Source organism: Prionailurus bengalensis, chromosome B4, assembly GCF_016509475.1.
Source record: "Prionailurus bengalensis isolate Pbe53 chromosome B4, Fcat_Pben_1.1_paternal_pri, whole genome shotgun sequence".
In the NCBI taxonomy this organism is placed as follows: Eukaryota; Metazoa; Chordata; class Mammalia; order Carnivora; family Felidae; genus Prionailurus; species Prionailurus bengalensis.
In genome coordinates this window covers 69,628,350-69,642,769 of record NC_057358.1, presented here as the reverse complement: position 1 = coordinate 69,642,769, position 14,420 = coordinate 69,628,350, and the positions used below count along the sequence as shown (strand labels likewise).

At 36.8% G+C, this 14,420-nt stretch overlaps 1 protein-coding gene across 10 annotated transcripts in view; it reads right to left on the bottom strand.

Annotated features, from left to right (window-relative positions):
* PPHLN1 (periphilin 1) overlaps positions 1 to 14,420 on the bottom strand; it is a 145,514-nt gene that overhangs the window by 105,050 nt on the left and 26,044 nt on the right. For all 10 annotated transcript variants that reach the window (XM_043563426.1, XM_043563420.1, XM_043563424.1 and 7 more), the window contains one exon: positions 12,193 to 12,254. In XM_043563426.1, the coding sequence (XP_043419361.1) occupies positions 12,193 to 12,254 (62 nt within the window). The remainder of the gene's footprint in view (positions 1 to 12,192; positions 12,255 to 14,420) is intronic.

Below are 14,420 nucleotides of genomic sequence, written 5' to 3'. Positions count from 1 at the left end.
GATTGGACCCTCTATGGATACATGATCTCTAATTTCCACTGTGCCTTCAATTCCACTAGTAATATTTTTATGTATCATTACTGAGCTCAATCTTCCATTCACATCAGCAACTATTCTATACCCTGATAATTCTCCCAAAGTCCTCTAATCTAGCACCAAAACTTCCCCTCTTAGTTACCTAACTTTCCTAAAAAATACAGGGGTCTTCACATATGAACCACCTCAGCTGCCAGTCCAAATCCCTTCTTCCCCAATTTGCCTTCATCTGCCCCATCCCTATTTTCATCCTTTCTTTCCCAGGATATGATTTTGCCCCCTGCTGAAAGTTAGTCCTTCAATAAATGCAGTTCATCCTGGCCCTCATACATCTTGCTTCGCCAGTTTTCCCTTTTCTGCCTTGTACCTTCAACCTTTCTCTTTTCCCTTCAACCTATAAATATGCTCAAGTCACTGATCACCTTTTAAAAAAGTTTTAGGTGATCGTCCTTTAGCCAGTGTCCTTTTCCACCTTCACCTCACGGACACCTGTAAGTCCCCTGCATTTTGAACATATGTCATTCCCTACTTTCCATCTAAGTATTTTTTGAAAACTTATCCACCCAGTTTCAATCTACCCCCTCACATCTCATTCATCCTGACACAGATAAAACCAAGAGATATTTTAATCTTTATGTTACTAGAGTACTCAGTTGCATCAGACATTGATGACCCCAAATGTGGTTTAAAAATTTTTATTTTCCATCACTTACATAAAAGCCGAGGGTTCTGACCTCGGTTCACTGCTCTTGTCTAACTACATCCTCTCCTTGGACAATCTCAATTTTGAATGTAGCTCCTCCCTTGAAACCATTCCTTCTATATGCCAATCTCAGGTAATGGTATTATTTTACACACAGTAAACAAAAACCCGGATATTTCCCTTGTCTTTATTCCCACATCCAACAACCACATCTTGCTGATTTTTCACTTCCTGAGCATTTATCAAATTTAACCCTTTTTCTCCAACCCCCTCTCTACTTCACGTATTCATTCCTTGTTCCATCTCCAGTGCCACCTTTAAAAAGTCATCCTCTAGAGTAAAAAACAAAACATTCCAATTGGGTTACCTTAGCCTGTATACCAAGTTAAAATTTTCCAAGAGCTCCCCACTGTGAATAGAATAAAGCTCTATTTTTAAAACTGCTTATTCAGACTTTTTAGCTATAATTTAAAATTCACAATTTCCTAGGTCACATATAAGCATCCATTAATACCTCTACACATCCTGCTTTATACAGCTTGCTTATGCCTCTCCTTCTGCAGGAACATGTTTCCCATTACTCTTCTTCTGGTTAACTCTTAATTTTCCTTCAAGTTTTGTTCATATTATCTGCTCCTACAGGAAATCTTTAATAAAACCCCAGAACAAGGTAAATGCTTCTTTATTTGTCTTCCGACAGCATTTTATGCAACTTCAGAATATATCATACTAGGCTATCTTCTTGTGCATCTATCTCACTCACTAGACTGGAAGCTAGTGATATAAGCAGTGGCCTATACAAAGTAAACATGTAAGCATTTATACCACTAAACTAATAAATCAAAATGTTTGATAGTATTTTTCTCTGTTAAAATTGTGTATTACCTAAGAAGACAGAATCACTATAGTAAAATTACAAATTAAATGTGTTTTAAAAAAATTAATAGGTATAAAAATATTGAACTATTTAATCAAAATGTTCCTATGTGGGGGCGCCTGGGTGGCTGAGTCGGTTAAGCATCAGACTTCAGCTCAGGTCATGACCTCGTGGTTCATGAGTTCAAACCCCACATCAGGCTCTGTACTGACAGCTCAGAGACTGGAGCCTGCTTCGGATTCTGTGTTTCCCTCTCTCTCTGCCCCTCCCCAGCTTGCATTCTCTCTCTCTCTCAAAAAATAAACATTAAAAATTTTTTTCATATGTGAATACAGAAAAAAAAAACCTTCAGCATTTAAAAATAAAGTATGCTGGACACTTGGTGACACTCTTGTTGTAGTTGGGTTTTTTTTGTTGTTGTTGTTGTTATTTTAGAGAGAGAGAGAATGCACAAGCAGGGGCAAGGGGCAGAGGAAGAGAATCCTAAGCAGGTTCCACGCTCAGCGTGAAGCCCGACACAAGGCTCAATTCCATGACCACGGGGTCATGACCTAAGCAGAAATCAAGAATCGGACTCAATAAACTGAGCCACCCAGCTGCCCCTCTTGTTCCATATTTCCAAATACTATTTAATACTTTACATCAGTTCCATCCTCAAGTTTATTCTAAGACCTCATAACTACAGGGGGAAAATTACTGTTAAAACCTACCTCATTCAGTCTAAATTAATAACCCTTGGTAAAGTAGGACATGTTCCTTGAATATAAAATGAAATGGATTCTAATCTATTCTGAATTTTGTCTACAAGTGCGTTTTGAACAAAGAGATAATAAAAACACTGTCTATATAGAACCATGATGAATAGGTGATAACACACTTAAAATGTGGACAAATTATCAGGTAAGTGGCTCTATTAAATAAGAAAGTGGTAACTTCCAGAGTGAGGGTGGGGGTGTGGGAGGATGATAGAAAACAATACATTCCCTTTTCCTTTATTAGCTGTTATTTAATCCAGTTGCTTCCAATGATCCCTCACTTATTTGACATGAAACCCTAATATATATACGTTGGATTTATAAAGTACATAACGTCCTACAACATGAAACACATAAAACAGAAAGTGAAAAAGATTCATTATAAACCAAAAGTTCCACAACCAGCGATAGACCTATGGAAGATGGTGCAAGCAACGTGGCCCAGCAGCAGCCAGTGATGGCAACCTGCAAAAGTAAAGTGGTGGAGAGAGCAAGAAGGAAGACCCAAGGGACCAGAAGACTAACTACATACAAAAATGTGAGCAAAAATATTGAGGACACTGGTTTTAAGTCTGGGATCAGATTTTACCCTACTTACAAGCTAGTAAGTTTAGACTGTTAGTATTTTATGGATACTGGTAGAAGACACAAGACTCCTGGGACAAACAACTTTTTTCTCAGCACAGCAAGCAACACAGCACTGGCTTGTTTGCACCAGCTCCCCGTGGTACCAAGTCCCACAGGAGTGATGTTATATAAGCCAAGATCAATACTACACACAGGGTGGGTTTGGTTCAGAACTAGGGAACACTGAACTTGGGGAAGCTACTATTTTTACACCAGGCAAAAAGCAAGCCTGCTCTTTGACACAGAGGAAGGCATTACCTTATCTTTCAAGACTGCTCACTACAAATTCATGGGTAAAAGGTGGTCAGGGCCTTGCATTCTTGGCTTATCTTCATTAAAATTAAAACGCTGAACATTGAAGAATATTACCAAAAGAATACTGCAAACCATATATCTGATAAAGATTTCAGTAGCAGAATATGTAAAGAACTCTTCTAAACCTCAAAAACAAAAAGACAACCTAATTGTAAAATGGACCCAAAAATGAGTAGATAATTCTTCAAAGAAAATATACAAATGACCAATAAGCACAGAAAATGGTGCTCATCATGAACCAATAGGGAAATGCAAATCAAAACCATAAGATACCACTTCACACTTACCAAGATGGCAACAATAATAACAACAAAATGATAAGGATAATATGTCAATTATATCTCAAAAAAAAAAAAAAATTCATGTAAAGCCCCTGGAAACAAAAACAATTAAAAGGATGTGAACAACATGCTGATTATACCTCAAAAAAAAAAAAAAAAAAAAGCCTCCAGAAAAGCCTATGTTATAAAACACACCCATATTAACATGATTTATCTAACTACAGTAAATGATTTGCCATAAATGAAAAACTGCTTGAGAGTCAGGTAGACGGCATAATGTAATTTACACCTGTCTCATGAAATAAGTAAATTAATGGTGGAAAAGAGCAAAGGAAATGTTGAAATTGTTAATATGTACAGGGCTCCACTGAAAATCTTCATAAAATCATTTAAAAGAAAATACAGGAAATAATTATTTAAATGAAAAGAGACATTGCATGCACTGAATTTCAAAAGCAGCATTCATTTTCATATACACACATATTAGATTTAGCTAAAACTAGATCATGTTCCTTTTTTTTTTAAAGGTCTTAACGAATATAAGTTTCAACAAGATTTCATCGAGCTGTAGTTCAGCACTGAGTTTCCAAGATGTGTGACCTTCTAGGGAAGACCCCCACCGCAATTATTCACCCAAGCATAATCCCAAACTCTCTACCTCCCTTCCTTTCATCTCAGGTGTTGTTTTTTTTTAATGTTTGTTTATTTTTGAGAGACAGAGAGAGACAGAACACAAGCAGGAGAGGGGCAGAGAGAGAGGGAGACACAGATTTCAAAGCAAGCCTCAAACCCATGAACTATGAGATCATGACCTGAGTTGGAGCCAGACTCTTAAACAACTGAGCCACCCAGGCACCCCTCACCTCAGGTTTTAAAGAAGAAACATACAAAAGCTGTGCCACACCAACCCTCCAACTCCTCTCTGCTGCCTCTTACCTTTTCTCTATGTATTCAATGCCAGCTGATGTCACACCTGAAATAGAATCATCCCCCCTGCCTATAAAACTTTCTTCAAGGAACAAGAAACCAAAGCCCGATTCAAAGATCACTTTTATGCCACCGATTCCTCCAAATTTCTCTCTAGACCTGACCTCTATGCAATTTTATTCCCACTCACTGTCTGCCAGACTCCAGCAATTCAGATGTCCACTAGTACCTGTGCTTCAGCCAGAATGGCCTCATCAGTTGCATACCATGCACTTGCTTATCATGTGCCAGCCACTTAAATAGTCTGCCTTCAGCTCTATCCATCTCTTCCCACAGAAATGCTAACCCGCCTTCAGGATTCAACACAAATGATCTCTCCTCCTCAGTCTGTCCTCATCATCCTACTTAGCATCAATCTTCTGAATTCCTTCAGTGTCATTACTTACCACAGAAAGTACAACCCACCCCACTCTCCTCTACATTAGTTATTTCAGAGTATTTCTTCCTTCCCTTTTCTGACCACAAAGAACATAACCACCTTCTACTAGCTTTTACTCACTTTAATTCTCACGACACCATGTAATAGTTTAAAAAATACACAATGAATAAATGAATCAATCATTTCATTACATAGATAGTGCCTGTGAATATTTTAGGCGATAACTTGCTATGGCTATATCATATTTACAAAATAGCTAGAACCTGAAAGAACTGTAATCCAGGTTTCAATTTTTTTTTTTTTGAAATTTTTTTTTCAACGTTTTTTATTTATTTTTGGGACAGAGCGAGACAGAGCATGAATGGGGGAGGGGCAGAGAGAGAGGGAGACACAGAATCGGAAACAGGCTCCAGGCTCTGAGCCATCAGCCCAGAGCCCGACGCAGGGCTCGAACCCACGGACCGTGAGATAGTGACCTGGCTGAAGTCGGACGCTAACCAACTGCGCCACCCAGGTGCCCCACCAGGTTTCAATTTTTAAAAAAACTTAACAGAGGGGTGCCTGGGTGGCTCAGTCAGTTGACTGACTTCGGCTCAGGTCATGATCTCACAGTTTGTGAGTTCGAGCCCTGCATCGGGCTCTGTGCAGACAGCTTGGAGCCTGGAGCTTGTTTCAGATTCTGTTGTCTCCCTTGCTCTCTGCTCCTCCCCCCCTCATGCTCTGTCTCTCTCTCAAAAATAAATAAATATTAAAAAAATTTTTTAAACACTTAACAGAATGCCCTTGCATACACACACACACACACACACACACACACACACACACACACACACACAATAAAAGGAATATAAAAAGTGGCGTTGAGTATGTGAAGAAACTGGGACCCTCATACACTGGTAGGAATGTAAAATGTTACAGCCACTACAGAAATCAGTTTGGTCGTTCCTCAAAAAGCTAAACAGACAAGTACCATATGACCCAGCAATTCCACTCCTAGGTACGAGCCCAAAAGAATCTAAGACAGAGACTCAAAACAGATACTTATGCGTCGATGTTCACTGCAGCATTATTTACAAGAGCCAAGTAGTAGAAACAACCCAAGTATCCTACAGAAGATGAATCAATAAAATATGGTAAATACATAACATGGAATATTATTCACCAATAAAAAGGAACAATGTTTTGACATGTTACACCACGGATGAACCTTGAAAACATCATGCTAGGGGTGCCTGGGTGGCTCAGTTGGTTGGACATTCAACTCGTGATTTCGGCTCAGGTCACGATCTCATGGTTTGTGGATTTGAGCCCCATGTCAGACTCTGTGCTGACAGTACAGAGCCTGCTTGGGATTCTCTCCCTCCCTCTCTCTCACCCCTATCCCACTCAGGCACTCTCTCTTGCTCTCAAAATAAATACTTAAAAATCACTTTAAAAAAATCATGCCAAGTGATAGAAGCCAGACATAAAAGGACAAATACTGTATGATTCCACTTACATGAAATACCTAGGATAGAAAAATTCTTAAAGACAAAAAGTTGAATGTGGTTGACATGGTCTGTGGTTAAGGAGGCACAAGGAATTATTGTTTGACAGTTAAAGTATAATTTTTGTTTGGGATGATAAAAAAAAGTTTTGAAAATAGCGGTGCTGGTTATCCAACATTGTGAATGTAATTAATGCCAGTGAGTTGTATACTTAAAAACTGTGAAAAAGGCATATTTTATATCATACATATGCCACTACAACAAAGTATTTTTTGAAAAAAACACAGAAGCTACCTTGAAGGGATTCTCACTGACCAACTCTAGGCATCAAAATAATGATAGGAACAGACTGTAACACACTGAGTAAAAAAGGAATCCATGAGTCCCTACTGATATAAACAAAGTTTTATTTGTTTTTTCTTAAAGGTGATGGAGAGAATGCTCTTTCTCACAATTGATACCAGGTAACAGCATGCATAATAAATATAGAAAGAACAATCTATTACAAAATCACCATTAAAAACCATTATATTAATAATTCGGCCAGGACACCTGGGTTAGTCAGTTAAGTGTCCGGCTCTTGGTTTTGGCTCAGGTCATGATCTCATAGTTCATGAGTTTGAGCCCCACATGGGACTCTGCACTGATGGCTCCAAGCCTGCTTGGGATTCTCTGTCTCCCTCTCTCTCTCTGCCCCTCCTGCATTCATTCTGTCTCTCTCTCTCCCCTTCCCCCTCTCAAAATAAATAAATAACCTTAAAAATAATAATAATTCAGGCTACTACTAGTGGGTGAAAATGGGATGAAGAACGGTATACTCATATAGTTTCAAACTATTTCTGTTCCCACAGAACACTAATTTCAGGGGAGGAGGCTAACTTCACAGTGAAGAAATTTTGCAGACCCCATCTTAAGTGATGAAAGTCAACAATACCAAAAAGGGGATGAAATGACAACCTACGCAACCAAACAGGATGCAATAAAAAGAATACAGCATCACTTCAGGGACTGCCCTGACAAAAATGCATAACTTAAATCTAATCGTGAACATTAGACAAACCTAAATTTGAAAACATTCTAAAAAATGTCCACCCTATATTCATCTTGCCCATAACAATGAGCCATAAAAATCAAGGAAAAGACTGAGGAACTGTTCCAGATTAAAGAAGTCTACAAAAATATGACCTGTAAATTCAGAATAGATGTTTTTGGGGGCGCCTGGGTGGCGCAGTCGGTTAAGCGTCCGACTTCAGCCAGGTCACGATCTCGCGGTCCGTGAGTTCGAGCCCCGCGTCAGGCTCTGGGCTGATGGCTCAGAGCCTGGAGCCTGCTTCCGATTCTGTGTCTCCCTCTCTCTCTGCCCCTCCCCTGTTCATGCTCTGTCTCTCTCTGTCCCAAAAATAAATAAACGTTGAAAAAAAAAATTAAAAAAAAAAAAAAGAATAGATCTTTTTGCTAAAAAACACATTATTGGGGCATTGTGGGAGACATTACAGGGGGTCTCTGGTGGAAGATTATAGCAGTTTTTTAAATTATTCTTGCAACTTTTCTATAAATTTAAAAACGGTTTCAAATAAAATGTTCTAAATATCCTAATATTTTCTTTCCACAATACAAAGAATTATCACGTACACTCACCAAAACACTACATTAAAATATTTTCCTAAATACTCAGAACCATATTCTCTTACAACCACCCTCTGCATGGTGGTTGCTACAAAGGTGCTACAATGCAGCTATTTTCCCCCTAGAACAAAGTTATTTCCTATTCACAAAGTCTTTAAGCTTGGAACTCTTCAATGAGGCCACCTAATTAAGGGAACAATGTACAGACAGAATGATGCTAGCCTGTAAAAGCAGTAGCTTCTGTGATAACGTAATACCTGAAATGTTACTGAAGACACGCAGACAGCAAGTGAAGGTGAAAGAAAATGTGGAAGAAGCCATCTATACAACACTAACCTGTTTTATTTTTCTTCATAAGAATTAGGTTTTGTTTTTTATCTGTTTACTATCTACAATTCATATTAAAATGTAGGCCAATAAGAGAACCTTTTTATCCACGGAGCTAAAAGAATACCTGACATATACCAGTCTCCCAATAAATATTTATCAAATGAATGAATATACCATATACAATGAACTCTATACCAAAAAATTTCAAACAACAGAGTATAAGTACAGGCAACACTCTCTGATCACAGAATGAATAGAATATACTGTGTCAGAATCAGTAAAAAAGAAAAAAAAAATTGCTATCTATCAGACTCTATGGGACACAGTTACAGCAATTCTTAAAAGAAACTCCAAAATTCTGATGAATCACTAAATTCTATTCTTGAAATCATTATTATACTGTATGTTAACTAACTTGGATTTAAATTAAAAAAAGAAAGAAAAGAGCAATTAGGAATCACAACAAAAAAAGAAATTCCAAAATGCTACTTATATTATACTTATAAATAAGAAAAATAAACTAAGTAACCAAATTAAAATGTTATATTTTTTCAAAAATAGATACATAAGTGTCTATGAAAATGTAAAATATATCTGCCCTATGACCCAGAAATTCCACTGTTGACAGTCTATCACATAGAAAGCAAAGTACTATTTCACAATGACATTATATACTCAGATTTATTACGACAAAACTTTGTACTGGAAACAAAGTGAATATTCATCAACAGATGAACAACTAATTATTTGGTATGTCCACAAGATGGAATAGAACTCAGCCATTAAAAAGATTCAAATAAAAGTTAAACCAAATAACCGGGAGGGATTTCAACAAGCCACTGAATGAGAAACACAACTTAGAGAAGAATATGTATAATATGATGTCATTAACAACAAATACCCCAAACGTTTGTGAATATAGAGAAAAATACAGAACATACACCAAACTGTTAACATGACTGTGGGAAATGAGGAGTCCCATATATGATATCCTATTTCATTTATGTAAAATTATATACACATGCAGGAAAATAATAAAGTGCTAAAAAAGACAAGAAGGGAAAATAAAGATAGAAACATACCATTATTTTAAAAACTGAAAACAATGTAACTAAAAATCGACCTGAGAACTGTTTCTTTAGAGTGAATATAAGCCATGAGCTAATCTAAAGAGTTTTTCTTACACTTTTGCTTTTCATATTTAGGACTTCATTACACCAGATATTTTGACACACCAGGTTTTCAATTTCACTTTTTCTCCCCCAAATGATGGCAGCTTGACCCAACACTGCATTCCTTCCCCATTTGATTTGAAGTGCCACTGTTGCTATATCCCAAATTCCTAGATATACTCTAGGTTTGTTTCTAGACTCCCTATTCTATTTCACAGTTTACAATACTACAGGTTGAGAAGTTATGGTAGTATATTGAGTCTTCACATCTTTTTCAAGGCTATTTTTGCCATTTGGCCCTTTACTCCATGGTAATTTTAGAAACAACTTGCCACCTTCCATGGGAAAAAAATCTAGAATTTGGAATGGAACCAAACTAAAGGAACACCTGAATTTGAGAACTGGTATGTTCGTGATACAGTCTCTTCCCAACCACGGATGTCACACACATGTTGTGCCCTTTTTTTTTTAATGTTTATTTATTTTTTGAGACAGCATGAGCAAGGGAGGCGTGGGAAGGTGCGGGGGCAGGCAGAGAATCCCAAGTAGGATCCTTGGTGTGCGTCCTTCAGAAATGACGTGCCATTTCAACTACATAGGTCTCACACAATTTTGTTAGATTTATTCCTATCACTCCTTATAGTTTTTACGCCACAGCAAATATTTTTAAATTACATTTTCTAACTTATGCTAACAGCTATTAAACTAAACTTTGCTAATTTCCTAATAGTTCTAATAGTGATGGACTCTCTTGGATTTTCTACATAGATAATTTATCATCTGTAAAAAGTTTTCTTTCATTCTAACCCTTATAATTTTTATATATTTTTCTTGTCTAACTGTAGAGGCTGAGACCTCCATTACCATGATAAATAGAAGCAGTGATAACAGGCATCTTTGCTTCATTCTCATTTTAAAGCAAATGCTTCTAACTTTATCATTCAGTACAAATCCCCATTTATTAGATAAAGGAAATTCTCTTCCACTCGTAGGTAAAAGTCTTTATTATTACTGTGTTAAGTTTAACACAGTAATTAAACTTTATTAAAGTATCAAGACACCTGGGTGGCTCAGTCGGTTAAGTCATCTGACTCTTGCTTTCCACTCAGGTCATGATCTCATGGTTCACGGGATCAAGCCCTGAGTGAGGTTCCACATTGACGTGACCTGACCTGAGCATGGAGCCTGCTTGGGATTGATTCATCTTTTCTCTCTATCTCTCTATCTCTCTATCTCTCTCTCTCTCTCTCTCTCTCTCTCTCTCTCAAAATAAACTAAAAAAAAAAAGTATTTTTCAGCATCTATTTTCTCTATTATTTCTTTTGAGAGAGGCAGTCCGCCATGGGTTCAGACCATCCCTGCACATCCCTACTGTGTACTCCAAATTGCAAGACCTAACCATCTGCTGACACTGAACAGTTTCTATAACTGGTCATACAGTGAAATACGTCAAGGTGACCACAGCATAACCACCACGTGACTACTCACTCTCAGTGAAAGAAGGCTGGCTTGCTTGCTTCCTGTTTACTACAAAAAAGTAGCAAGCTCTTGACATTGTGTTCCTCAGCTGCAGTGCATCCCATTTTATGCACGACCACCATCTCTGCCCACCACATCACTCTATGGCACTTGAGGGCAGGGAACCAGCACTACCATGCCAATGCCCCTGATGACTGCTGGGCCGTGAGCAATAAACTGCCTTGCTCTAATCCACTGAATCCTGTTGTCTACTTCTGGCACCTAGAGCTGTAGCAGTTGATGCCTTTCCATTCTCCATAGGTTATTCTCTGACAGTTCACAAGAAATCTTTAAAAAGCTCCTTTTAGAACTTCTACTACTTCCTTTGTGAAGTTATTAAAAACAACAACAAAAAAACTTGACTGAATCTGTCCATCTTTTTTTTTCTAACTATTCTATCAGATGTCTCTATAATTAACCAAGGCTAACAACAACTGAGGTCCTTCCAAAATGTGTCTTTCCAATAGAACTTTACTTATCAAAATAAAGCAACTAAGAAAATGCCTTATAGTAAAAGAAATTCTGGGGGCACCTGGGTGGCTCAGTCAATTAAGTGTCTGACTTGTGAATTTGGCTCAGGTCATGATCTCATAGTTCATGGAATCAAGCCCTGCATTGGGTTCTATGCTGACAGTACAGAGCCTGCCTGGGATTCTCTCCCTCTCTCTCTGCTCCTCCCCTGCTCATGCTCTCTCTCTCTCAAAAATAAATATTTAAAAATAAATAAATAAGAATAAAGGAAACTTTGTAATGACTCAAATATTCTAGATGGAAAAAAAAAAAAGCCTTAACTTTCTAATTAAGTAAACAGATACCTTATAATCCACATCACACATTAGAGATAATTTAATAATTTGATAAGAATATACCAATAGTTCAAACACTATTTTTTGTTATCAATTACAAAATGCCAATAGATACAGAATGTTAGCTGTTAGTGCTATTATATTAATCACAAAAATATAATGTTTGTTGCTTTCAAAATTCTGAATCCTAATTAAAAATATTTCATCTGTAAGCAGTGAGGTTAGATTTCAACCTCAGACGTCTCAGTGAATCAAGTATTGGAGTGGTTACGGTACTATGTTTATCTTTTTACCTGTATTCAGGCTGTCGGCTTGCGGAATGATCATCTCTTGTCCACCTGTAGCCAGATTCATCCTGTAAAATAAAAGAGCTCCTTAGACATTTGTTTATATTATTTAGGTCAAGTAGGATACATCTAACAGTACTACTGGAAACGAGTCTCTAAGACCAAAATAAAATGAGGACAAAAACACCTCTCTAAATCTGAGCTTCAAAGGCATGAAGAAAAAAAAGATACAGCAAGTCACCCATATCAACAAGTGACTTAGCGGACTGACAACCTGTGGAACCATTTATCTGCATGAAAATGCTTACAGTACTTCTTTGGTAGGCCTAACAGCCTTATTGCCAAAAACATACACCAACATCACAACAGCTAAGGACTGCTATAAGAACAAAGGCTCGATTTAAATTTAATCAAGCACACAGGTCTCTTTATTTTCGTTCTGTCAAGTTCTTTCACCAAGTTTCAAATTCAAAGCCAGGAAACATTTGTTACTTTCCCACTTGTTCAAATTTTCTTTTCTCATCTTGACTCCCATTAAAATCCATAATTTGGAAACAATATAATAGGAAACCATCACCTACTGATAAGTTAAATTAGAGCAACATGTGGTACTAAGTTTAAGATTAATCAAAACAAGCATTTTGTCCTCTAAAACAGATACATTTGAAAGGTACGTTACACACACACACACACACACACACACACACACACACACAGTAATCCACGCCCAATTACTTTAAAATTATATGTAGAACAATATAATGTGAATTATTTATAATCAGAAATACTTATTCAGCTAAAATAAATACTATTTTCATCTTCCTCTTTAGTATCATATACTCTACTCTTACATAAGAGTTATGTATTCATCATTTTTCTTCTCAACAGTAAATACAAAGAAACAAAACACAATATAACAAAAAGATAAAGAAAATTCAACAGCTCTAATAAGATATTGGATAAAGTTAGTTTATATAACTGAACTCAAGATAACTTAGTATCACGAGAGTTCTAAGGATCTCAAGTGGGGTTATTTTTGTTTGAAGAGAATTTAAAGAGAAAATGTTGCACAAAGTATGAATGAACACAATTTGTAATAAAAAACTATTGTTGAGGCACTATTATGCTACAAGGTTTTAGGGGAAAAAATCATATTCATGAGGGTTCAAATACAAATTGGTCCAATGAATCCAAAATTCCCTATTTATATTAAATGGCCACATTTAGTTTTCACAAGAGGGATAACAATCTTATGCAAGGCCAAATTTTTTTCTTCCTCAGACTACCTGGAAGAATAACTCCAAAGGCAAAGTCCAGTATTTCTAGGATAGAGACAATGCATAATGTTTACTTTTCGACACCAAATTCGTCTTCCTAAAGGAACAGCACAACATTTAAAAATTGAAAAAAACACGAATCAATTCTATGAGAAAGAAGCTGTGCACTCCCAACTTTAAAACTACAAGAAAACACTGAATAGTCTCATTACTACTTTAGAATTGTTAAGAGTCACCATGATGGAGTAATCAGAGAACTGGACTTCCATACATATATACACACAATCCTGGGTAAATGACTTTAAGGGTGAAGTATGGAAAGTAATTCCAACAGCCAATGTGAGGTCAAATTTTAATATAAACGTTTGAATATGTACTGTAAATTACAATAGTATACAGTAGGCAAAGGGAAAAAAGAGAAAATGTAGAAAAACAGTCTGGCAGAGGAGTGAGGTAAACACACAAGCCAAGTCAAAGGAACTACATCAAGGAATAGTTGCAGTCAAGTTCAATGACAGATTGTTGCAACATTTAATACACATACTTCTAGAGTATTAAAGATTATCAGAAGAAACAAAATACAATAATAACAATGGTAATAACAGCTAACATTTAAAAAGTGCTTATTATATATAGGACAGTGTTGTGAGAGCTTTCTAATTTAAGTAGACTTTAATAAGTACAACAAAAATGAGACTAAAGTTCAACAACCTTAATCCAACCTCACCCACAGCATCTCATCATGAATGAAAATAAAGTAATTATAAGTGAGTACCTCCAGTAAGAGATGGTAACCACCTGCTCATCACTTTTTTGAGTACCAAGGCAATACATAGATTACCTTTATATGCTTCTGCAAATTCTTTCCAATTTAGGGGATAAAAACACAGGTTAGTTGGAATTAATGTCATTTAGATAGAGCTATCCAGAATGGCTTACCCACTTTATCCCAAGATT